This window comes from Chrysochloris asiatica, unplaced genomic scaffold, assembly GCF_000296735.1.
Source record: "Chrysochloris asiatica unplaced genomic scaffold, ChrAsi1.0 scaffold00071, whole genome shotgun sequence".
NCBI classification, from domain to species: domain Eukaryota; kingdom Metazoa; phylum Chordata; class Mammalia; order Afrosoricida; family Chrysochloridae; genus Chrysochloris; species Chrysochloris asiatica.
The window spans coordinates 4,968,126-4,979,745 of NW_006408589.1; the positions used below are offsets into that span (position 1 = coordinate 4,968,126).

Here is an 11,620-nt window from a genome sequence, read left to right on the forward strand (position 1 = left end):
ACCCCAAGGCAGCCCAGAATGTTTCTCTAGTAAACATAACCTTCATAGGACAGAGCACTCAGAAATACAAAGGAAACTGAAGGGAATGTAAGGACACTGTCTTCTTTTCAGCTGGTTGAAATTGAGTTTAAAGTTTATACAAACTGCAATCAAAGGAGATAGCTGGAAAGAAAAGATCAAAACATGCAGAAGCAAGTAAGTAGTTAAGCTGTAGCTCTCTCCAGACAGGTGAGAGGAGGGAGGTGTTTATCTTAAAACACAGAGGCCAGAGCTGCACCAATCCCAAAGTGCCTTTTGCGAAGATGATGGGTACCAGAAGAATGAGTGCCCTAAGAAAGTAAACTATAGAAACAAACCTGAGAAAATAGAAAGGAGAGACGATGTGTTCCAGGAAGTAATGAAAGAACACTCAGATTGATAGGGAACCAGGAGGAGATAGATCTCTTTGTCCCTTGTTGTTATTGTTAAGTGCCGTTGAGTCGGCTCCAACCCATAGCGAGCCTGTATAGGGTTTCCAAGGAGCCGCTGGTGAGCTTGAACCGCCAACCCTGCAGTTCAAACGGCTTTGCAGTCTGGCGTATTAACCCACAGCTCCACACCAGGACTCCCTTTGTCCCTTACTCCCTGGTAAAGATCTACACAGGGGCCAAACTGTGGGCCAAAATATTTTTGGTAGATAATGGAATAGCACATTCTTTGCTTTAGAAGGGATGTCTAAAAGGAAAACTTACATTGTAAGAGTGACATAAAAAGAAGTAACATGATTCTTCTTGCAATCTATGAATGGCCAAACAGGAGAAAAAAGTTGGTTCACCAGTTTCTATACACGCTGGAGTGTCTGATTCCATTATTGGGAAGGGACTTCTTACTTAAGTAGAATACAGGCTGAGATTTCCTTCCAGTCTGATAGGCAGCTACCATTAACTGTCCCTCCCCAGCCATGCAATGCAACTGCAAGCAGTTCTTTTAGCTTTGACCATCCATTTCCCCATCACCTGTCCTGTTGTTGGAGTTACAAGCCATCAAAGATGCAGTGGCCCCCCTGGATGGCCCGGGAAAGCAAAATCTGCAGAACTGGTGATCATCAAACTGTTGCCTAGCATTGTTCCACCTCAAGTCAAGCAGTCTCCAGTATGTATAAAAGAAAAGGCAAGACTTGAGGACCTAATATCTGGAATGGGAGCTGCTTGAATGGACACTTTCCTTTCAATACCCCCACCTCCCTGTAGGAGTCCTGGTGTGGCGCTGCAGCATAAGCACTAGACTGCAAGGTCAGTTTGAATCACAGGGTCGGCGGTTCAAATTCAGCAACCATCCTCGGAAACCCTATGCAGGGTTCATTATGGGTCAGAACCAACTCGATGGTACTTAACAACACCACTTCCTGTGAAGATGGCTTCAACAAGTGGTTACTGTTTTGTGCAAGACCTATAGGCAATAAATCAAGTCATTAAGACTTTACACCCAGCGATGCCTAACCCATACATACTTCTGGCTGCTTTGCATTCAGCCAAGTTTTACTCTGTGATTGACTTTAAAAACACTTTTTTATCTACATACAACTTAGGGAGATGAGTCAATCCATATTTGCCTTTGAATGGGGGGTGAGGGGAGGACAAAGTAATTGTGCCGGTGTGTTCTCCCTCAGTTTCAGAAACACTTCATTCTTTTCAGACAGGCTCCATAAAGATTTAGGGAGGATGCCTCCTCTGGAGAGCAAGATGGTCCTCCAGTAAGGAAATGACCTTTGGTAGCAACTCAAAGAATGACTTTTTCCAAAACACTAATAGTCCTAAAATTTCTGGCTGAAGCTAATTATAAGCTTCTCTGGGCAAGCTCCAAGCTAACCTTCAATACTTAAGACTTTCTCATCACACAAAGGAGAGATAACTGCTGCCCCTCAATGGGTAGAAGCTATCTGCACGCTAGCCCCTCCCTATATGTGAAAGCAGTGGTTCTCATATGTTCCTACAAACTCTACAGGGGGACCATTTTCAATGGAGAGACTGGCAATGCTACTTTAACAATTCAGCACATACCCATGAGACTCAAGCTACGTATTGACAGCACTTGTAATGATAATCTCCATCTTTTGATACACAGCTTTTTCTAGTGTAATACATAGAGAATATATAGGTCTAATTTTGTTCTGCTGGGGAGTGTAACTGGAATCTAAACTGAAATCAATAAGTTAACTTGCGACACAGCAAACGTTCTGAATGCGACTTCCCAGGCAATAGCTGCTGCCAGTAAAACATGAGGCCAGGTTAGAGAAGGTTTTAAAAAATGAGGCCACTCTACATTATCTTCTGATCAAGACACAATCAAGGCTGTTCCGAATTCAAAGGAATGTGTTATTTCAACCTGACCAACAACTCTAAATTGACTGAATGAGCAGATCAAGTTAAGGAAGAAATACAGAGGCTAAGGTTAGAAAGGAGCCCTGGCGTAGCAATAAGGAGCTCTGGTAGCGTAGTGGTTACGAGTTAGGCTGCTAACTAACCTCAAGGACAGGCGTTCGAAACTAGCAGCTGTTCCATGAGAGAAATATGAGGCTTTCTGCTCCCATAAAGATTTATAGCCTCGGAAACCCTATTCAGGGTAGCTCTGAGTAGGAACAGACTCCACGGCACACCACCAGCACCACCACCTGGTATAGTGCTATAGGATAAACACTGGGCCACAATGTCAGTTTGAACCACAAGGTCAGCAGTTCAAACCCACCAGCCACTCCTTGGAAGCCTTATACAGGGTAACAATGAGTTGAAACCAACTTGACGGCATTTAACAACAACCAAGGTTAGAAAAGGTTTTTTTGGAATGGATATTTTGTGGCTCACTTCTTTTTTTATTTTTTAAAATGTTTTATTGTGAATTATGTGATAGTTTACATGGGAGAACATTCATTTTACATTTATTCTATCTTATATCGTTTCATTGCCATGGTTACAATCCCCTCCACGCATCATCAACCAACCAAAGGGTAAACACAACATGCCTGCACCCCGGTCGTCAGCACACAGCCCCTTTCCCTCTCTGGATATAAAGTCTCCAGCTGCTCCATCTCTCCACGTCATCATCTCTGTCTTGTGGCTCACTTCTTGGCTTCCCAACTTTTCCTGGCTGAAAGCTTTATTCACTATTGTGTTGCTAATCATTTCCTTAGATATTTTATATGTTGTATTCAGTGTGTTCCTCTTTTTGGCTGGTGCTTCACAGCCTCCAACCAGGTTAATTCATTGCACTCCTCTGGCTAGCATCAAGAAAGTGTTAGTTTCTTCTGAGAAAAATATAGTGACTTATAATACATTGGGTGAGTCTTACGGCCGGTTAACAGTGGTGCTGCAGGTTAATGGCTGGACCGCAAGGTGGGTTTGAACTGTAAGCTCCCCAGCAGCTCCTCAGAAACCCTATCCAAGGTCACTATGAGTTGAACTGGTCAGTATGAACTGCCAACCTTGTGGTTCAAACCAATCTTGAGACTGAATGCTTATCTTATGATGCCACACCAGGACTCCTATACATATATGTACATCTAGTCCCTAGATGATACAAACATTTTGTACTGGACTACTAACTGAGTCCTGGTGTGGTGCTGTGGGTTAATGCACCAGACAACAAAGCCGTTTGAACTGCAAGGCAGCAGTTCAAGCTCATCAGCTGCTCCTTGGAAACCCTATACAGCGTCCCTATGGGTCAGAACCAACTCGACAGCCATTAACAACAACTAACTGATAGACTGGCAGCTCAAATCCGCCCAGCTGCAGCATGTTAGAAAGTCCTAGCAATTTAATTCCATAAAGATTACAACCAAGAAGATTCTTTGTGATACATGGGATGTCCATGAGTTAGAACTCCAGAGCAGTGGATAGTCACATAAACACATGTGTTGCAGACCATCCAGACCCGGTCAGGAGTTCAAGGCCCTGTGGGCCCAAGTGTTGCAGATCACACAGGCCGCAGGCTCTGAGGAACAGACTCTAGCCACCTAGCAGACATAGCAAACTGTTTTTCATCTTAGTATTCCGTTATGTTTATTATTAATTGCATACATGAAGCCCTGATATCCACAGATAAATGTAATATTTTCCTAAAAGCCAAGGCTGTAAAATTCCAAAAAGGCAAAGTTCTTCCCTCAAAGAATCATTCAAAGTAAATTAGGTGGCTTCCCTAGTCTTTGTTCTAAGGATAATAGGACTGCCCTCCCTAAAGTGTTTCCAGGTGCAGCCCTATTCACCCAAGCAAGGTTTCTCTCTCGCTTCCTGAGAAACCTGGGCTGGGCAACCGACACAATGGGACTCCTCCCAATCCTCCTTCTCCTTCCCCCATTTGAGGCTAGGTGCTAAAAGGTATGTTAATTAAGCTTGAGAAACCAAGTTGAACCTGTGAAGTATAATGTAAAGTTGCCTGAATGTCTGGAAAATTATGTATGTTAGCTGTACCTTGTCTTAGTCCCCCCCAGCTTTGTGTAAAGTACCTCTCCTAAATAACAGAGGCACAGGCCGAACCAGGGGTGCATTACGGCTGGCAAGGCGTGCTTTACTGCATGGGCTCAGTCCAACATTGCAACCATACTGCCTGCTTAGCCAAGATGTTTACTATGCAGGATATTACGGCCTTCATGGCTGAGATGTTTGCAATGCAGGATCTGCCTGATGCCAGTCCCGCATCCACTCTGGTTTCGGGGTGTCTCTTTGTCTCTCTGTGTCCTTGTGTGTCTTTCTATATCTTTACCGCCACCAGATATCCCCACCTCGTGAACCAAACACCTATGTTGCGGCAGGTCCCCGACACACATGTGTCCTTAGTATGCCAGATGGTAAGTGCAATGTAGAAAAACAGAGAGAAAGGGAGGGTATGGCAAGCAAGGAGTTGCGGTTTTGAAGAGGCAGTCAGTGAAGGCCTTGCTAAGGAGGCCACATTCAAATGAGAACCTGAAGAAGTTGAGGAAGTGTTCCAAGAAGAGGGACAAAATCTGATTCAAACTCTAATACTAAGAGGTACTGAGTTTGTTTACCTACCAAACCCACCGCCACTGGGTCAATTCCAACTAATAGTGACCCTACGTAGGGGTTCTGAGACTGTAAATGTTTACAGAAAGCCTCCTCTTTCTCCTGTGAACAATCTAGTGGACTCGAACTGTTGACCTTGCAGTTGACCTAGAGTTTAGCAGCCCACGATGCCACCAGGGCTCCTTTGACTTTGTTTGCTGTTGTTAAGGTCCAATAAGTTGGTATGACTCATAGGCACCCTATACAGGGTTTCCGAGGAGCAGCTAGAGGGTTCATAACCTTGTAGTTAGTAGTCTAGTGCTTATCCTACATTGCCACACCAGAGCTTAGGAGGATGAAAAACACCTGAAAATTGACAGTAGTAATGGTTGCATAACAGGGTGACTATAATTAATGTACTTCATTGTATACTGAAAAATGGTCACAAAAGCAAATGCTTTGTTATATATATTTTACCAGAATAATATTTTAAAGGAATACAAAATCCTAGTCTAAAAGGATCTCTTTACTGGACTGAAATAGACTAGAGGAAGAGGGGCAAAGGGGAAAGTAGGAAAACCAGCTAGGGGACAAAGAGACTCTGGCCCTTGGTCACCCTTCAGGTCTGGAACTAAACACTCCCATGGCTCAACTTTGAGCCAAACAATAGATAGATCTACAAGGTGAACAATGATACCAGGAAGGGATGCCCTCCTTAAAACATTTAACCACACAAGATCAAAAGGGCAGCATTTACCTGTAGAACAAAAGCAACTATTTGGCTGTTAGAATATCAAACAAACTGTAACTTTAGAGGCATCAAGGCAAGAAAAGTCAGCCCATCAAAGAAAATCCCCTTCTAAGACTGAAACTCAAAGGGAACCTGTGGACAGTCTAATATGCTTGATGGTGACCACCTGGGTCTAGTTGTTAGTGGACGTGGGGGAAATGCAGCAATGAAGATATGGGCTGAGTGTGACCAAGTTCCACTGACATCCGTTGACATCAAGATGAGAGAAGAGGATGGCGTGGCTAGTCAGAAGTTTAGGGAGATGTGTGAAGTCTTGAGGCCATGGGCACTGACCTAGCCCCTGGGGGCTAGAGCTGACAGTGAAGGGGCAGGCTGGCCTGAAGTGGGGGGAGGCATTTGAGAACTCCCACACTTGCAGATAGTACCTATTTGACCTAGTTTGGAAGGCTAGCTCACCAGAACTCAACCAGATGAAGATAAAAGTGCTTGATATTGTGAGCAAGTGCAAATTGCCCTAATTTGATGAATTCGACTTTTGCTTATGGAAGCAGTTGCTCAAAATGCCAACCAGAATATAAGGATTTTTCATATCAAGGATCAAGCTTGTTTACTCAGTGCGTTGGGTTGATGCTGTTGTTGCTGTTAAGTGTAACAGTCAGGTTCTGACCCATAGTGACCCTGTAGGGTTTCTGAGGAGCAGCTGGTGAACTTGAACCGCAGGCCTCCTGGTTCCAGCAGACTTTGCAGCCCAGCACATTGCATTAACCAACAGTGCCACACCAAGATTCCAATGGGTTGGTAGAGACAGACAAGCTAGACATTGTGAAAGTTGTTAAGTACTGCTGAGTTAGTTTCAACTCACTGGCTATCAAAAATGGGGGGCTATAAAGGCACAAAGTGGCTGGCTTACAAGCTTTCATGAGTATGCTTAGTTTCAGAATGAGGGGGTAAGGTAGACTCCCCACTGAATAGCTTGCCCCTTCTCCAGATGGATCTGTTCAAAGGGGTTGGGGGATGATGCTGATAGGATTTTATGATTCAATTGTAATTGTTAGCAATATTAGTTGTGATTATCACAACTGTAATTGCAGAAGATAGGTAACTAAAAGCAGGGAGTAATTAATCTGTTTCATATCAGAAACATGATCCCAGGACCATCAAGAAGGAAGAGCATGGGCACAGCATGAGATCCTACCTAGAAAAGCAGTGACAGCATTAACAGTGGCAGAGGTGATGACATGGAGAGATGGAGCAGCTATAGGCTCTAGGCCCTGGGACTGCCTAAGGCTATGTGCCTGTGGGCAGGAGGCTGACTTGCAGAATATGCCCTTAGGACATTTAAATGAATATATAGCTTTTGTTTTGTATGTGTACATCAAATATTTTTACTTTGTTCATTTGTGAAATATAAGATGCAAAAGGGAAGCCACAGTAAGGAAGTAGGATAACTGGTGTTGCAGGAAGGGGATTGCAATTACTGAGATGAAACAAAGCGTGTAATTTGTTGAATTTTTTTCTTCTTAAATGGGTAGCATTTTCCCAGGGATAAAGGTCAGAAGGCAGGAAGAATTAGGGAGGAGGAGGAATGAAAATGGAAACTACAGGGAGGAAGTTGAATAAGTGATGCTACATTGTGGGGATTGTAATCAATGTCACAAAACATGTTTGAATCGTTGAATGGAAAACCAATAATCTCTGCAAGCATTTATCAAGTCACAATAAAAAGTTCTATAAAATAACAACAAAGCAATTCAAGTGGACCAGGCTGGTAGCAGTGCAGGTAGCAAGTACTGGTCAGATTCTGGATGTATTTTGGTCGAGCCATCAAAATACAACAGTTATAGATTTATAATATAAAAATAAGCATGTATAGGGTTGTGCGAAAAAATATTTGACAAGTGCACAATTAAAATCTGATAACCTATCGATGACCTCACTCTTGCAATCCATTCCTGCCACCCAGCCTCCTCACTTCCCTCTACTTGTATACATCAACCCTTCATTACTGAAGGTAAGGTCCCCTTACTATTCCCCAAACACATCACTCTTCATTATTTTCAATTCCACACTTTTGCTTGTCTTCCTTCATGCGCCCAATCCCACCCCTTCTCTATCCTATTTTCTCCAAGACTAGTGCAGAAACTGAAACAGCTGAGGTGCTTTTGGAGTGCCTGTTTCAAAGTTTGAGTTCAAGTCATTAAAATATCAATCAGTTCCTAAAGTCTTTATGCTGAGGGTTACAAGTGGAAGTGGGTAGGGGTGAAATGTCATGATGACTGCAGCTTGCTTTCAAATGGTTCAGCTAAGAAAAAAAAAAAAGAAAGAAAGAAAATAGGTATACAATATCTCTGCACAAATATTGCTTTTTTTTTTTTTAAGAAACTTCACATCCCTTTAGAATGGTAATCTCTTAAGAGTGCTTTTCCAGTTACATGTGTGTGTGAGTTATTTGCATGAGTGCATTTTGCGAAAAACCCGAAAGACTACATAGACCTGGTGGAGAGAAAGCAAGATACAGACAAGACACACACATACGCACTAGAGGGCACAAAAGGTTAATGAGCTCACTGTGTCCACCCAGAGAAATCTATTTTTCAGAGCTCGACCACGGAATACCTTATGGAGCCCAGTCCTACTCTTTCACACATGGAGTTCTCATGAGTTGCAACTGACTCAACAGCAGTTGCTTTTGGTTTATCTAGCTCTAGATCTGTATATACAAAAGGGCTTCAAATAGTTTGTGGGAAAAATGGAATTCAATGTTCAACATAGCAATATTCACAAGAACAAAAAGATGGAGGCAGCCTAAATGGCCATCATTGGAAGAACGGATAAACCAACTTTGATATATATACACACAACGGAATACTATACAAAGCTGAAGAACAACAAATCTGCAAAATACCTCATAACAAGGATGAACTTGGGAGGACATTATGTTGAGTGAAATTAGTCAATCACAAAAGGACAATATTATATGAGGCCACTATTGTAAAAAGTCATGAAAAGGTTTCATACCAGAAGAAACATTGGAGGGATGCGAGAGTAATTCACTGGCTAGAGGGTAGTAGACACATACACCCTAATTCAGGTGATAGGGAGCACATTATAAAAGAAGGGGGAGGGCAATATTCAAGAAGAAGATTGGCAGAAGAATGATGAAGTCAGATGAAGACATAGGGAGGTATGCAAGTGCTAAAGGAGATAGAAATCCTATACTCTTTCATTCTTTCCTGCAATTGTCAAAAGATAGACAAAGTCAAGTTTATGCCTATGGTCAGCTTTCCTGACTTCCAGTTTTTCATGTTTTCCCTCTTTTCTTTTTAAGAATCCACAGAATCTCTAAAGGCTTCAAGTGTTTTTCACAGTGACTCCCGTACTTCCTCAATGAAGATATGTTTAATCCCTCAAATCAGAAGTGCTCTCCAATATTAAAAATCCCCCCATAATCCTCCTTGAAGCAGTAAAACTCCTTCGTGTACTTAAAAGTTTTTTATTTGAAGTCTTTTCAGGACATCCAGGGGAACTAATACAATCCAGTAGTAATTCTTTCATTTAACAATGAGAAAATGGGAACCATGGAAAACTTAACTCAGCTGTCCAAGGTCACAAGGATCATCTGCATAGGAGCAGTGTTTCTCAAAATATAACACAGTAATGCTTAGGAGGTACTGTGCTTCAAGACCTGCTAGGTCCAGCCAAGAGCAGGAAATACAAGGATTGGGGTGGAGCTGTGAAATGGATCTGGATAATAGATCAACTAGCAGGTCAAATGCCTGCCTTATGACACTTGGGTTAGAAACTGAACAGCCTAGGTAATGAAACAGATGAAGTTTCATTACGCTGGAAAACAACAATGGCATCAGGTCCAAAGACTGAGCATGGTAGGTCCCAAAGGAGCTAGGTACAAGATAATTCGTCTCTAAGAGTGGTGAGTGCTAGTCTATGAGGGGGCTTAAAAAAGTTCATGGAAAAATGGAGTTAAAGGATAATGGATTTTTTTCATGAACTTTTTGAAGACCCTTTCTAAATGTTTTTCTGCGTAGAAAGTTGGAAAGGCAGGCAGTAGGGTAAGGAGAGAAGTGAAGGTGAAGACAACAAAGAAGCACTTTATTGCTTTCCTACTCCAGTTAGAGAAAACAAATTTTGGAAATTACACTGGATTTAATACAAATTGTTTTAATAAGATCAAAATCTTACACTCTTCATCAACTATGATAAGCAGGAGAGATGACCCTATGCAGCAAAGCTAAAGGTGATAAGGTTATGAAGGGAGGACTTAATGTTTCCGCTACCATTTTTTCTTTCAAAAATGTTATGATTTCTTTTTAGACTAAACAGAAGTTACAGGTATAAAGCAAGTTTATTTCAGGAAAAAAAAGAAGTCAGGCCATAAGATATTAAAGAAACTAGCAACATTTCTTTCCTTTAATAAAAGCAATAGAATTAACTACTGCACAGTCCTGGTGTGGTGCTGCAGGTTAATGCGCTGATCTGCAAGATCGTTGTGAACAGCAAGGTCGGAGGTTCAGGCTCACCAGCTGCTCCTCAGAAACCCTATACAGGGTCACTGTGAGTTGGAATGGACTCGATGGCACTTAACAACAACCACCAATTAAGGTCAAGAATTAAGCAAGAGATGGTGTTTCTGATACAATATGACCAGTCCTTATTTCCCACCACGTGATCCTGAGCTGAGAAAAAAATGACTAAAATGCAAAAGAGGAACCAGAATGAGGGTGTACCCAGGATCCTTTGAAGATTAGACTCAATTTTATGGTACAATAAAAGAATATTTATTTACAAAAAAGATATAGCTTTCTTTAACAAAGTGGCCTGGGGGGGGGGGGGTTTTCTTTATTAATCATTTCAAGAACTTAATAGCCTCATACAAGAGCAGAGACGTCCTTCAAACTGGTGTGACGCAGGGGTTTCTAAACAATAGCTCCAGCTCTTTAGCAATTAATCTGCTTTAGCTGAGGCCCCAGCTACCTCCTGACGCTAGTTAGATGCAAGGCCTGGGCTTCAACCTTGTTGAACAAGCGTGTCCCGTAAGTCACTGCGACATGTGATGCAGAAAGAGCGATTTACATTGCCTATTAGATCCGTTTCTTTATAGTTTAGGCAAACGAAGACACATTTGGATGGAGGACAGGGTCAAGGAACGAAAGTTGACTAGGGAAGAACCTCAACTTCTTTTTTAATCAGAATAAACTTATTTCCGACTTCACGCTCCTCATACAGGACCAGGATGAGACAAAAAAAAAAAAAAAAAAAATCCCCCTAACACTTGTTTCCAAGGAAGGACTCCCTAGGTCCTTTCCAAGGGCCAGCAGACGCTGCTGCGGATAGGCAGATCTGGGGCAATCCAAGGGGGTCGAGACTTGACTCTCGAGTTGGGGCCGAACATCCAGAAAGGTTCTCTGTAGATGCGGGGCCCGACCCGTCCTCCCCGCGCGTCCCTCCCAAGGAAGGCCTCGCGCACTTACCCTCGGTTAGGACCCTTAGGGATGAACCAGGGCACTAAGAAGCCCACGAAGCCCCAAAACACGCTCATCACAATGAGGGGTACCGTGAGGCCACTGTACGCCATGGTTGTCGCCTGAGTGGCCAGCCCCGGTTCCGCCGCTACACTTTGGTCTCACCCGGAAGTGTCAACACCGGGCCCCGTGACCAGCGCACGTAAAGACCCGCCCCGCGTCCCACGTGACCCTGTCGCTGGGACTCCTCCTCTCGGGGCCCTGAGAGCCTGCCCCACCCTCACCTGGACCTTTCTCAACTGTTTTGAGGGACATTGCTCTACCAGGGGCTCAGCAAAATTATTTTATAAGAATTTACCCTTTAAGAAAAGAGCTGCAGCCTCTTTCCGTAAGTGACC

At 43.0% G+C, this 11,620-nt stretch overlaps 1 protein-coding gene across 1 annotated transcript in view; it reads right to left on the reverse strand.

Annotated features, from left to right (window-relative positions):
* Window positions 1–11,400, reverse strand: part of ATP6V0E1 (ATPase, H+ transporting, lysosomal 9kDa, V0 subunit e1) — a 62,183-nt gene extending 50,783 nt beyond the window's left edge. Inside the window, exon 1 of the mRNA XM_006864806.1 lies at window positions 11,232–11,400. Within this exon, the coding sequence (XP_006864868.1) occupies window positions 11,232–11,335 (104 nt within the window). The 5' untranslated portion in view covers window positions 11,336–11,400. The remainder of the gene's footprint in view (window positions 1–11,231) is intronic.
* Window positions 11,401–11,620: the final 220 nt, after the last annotated feature.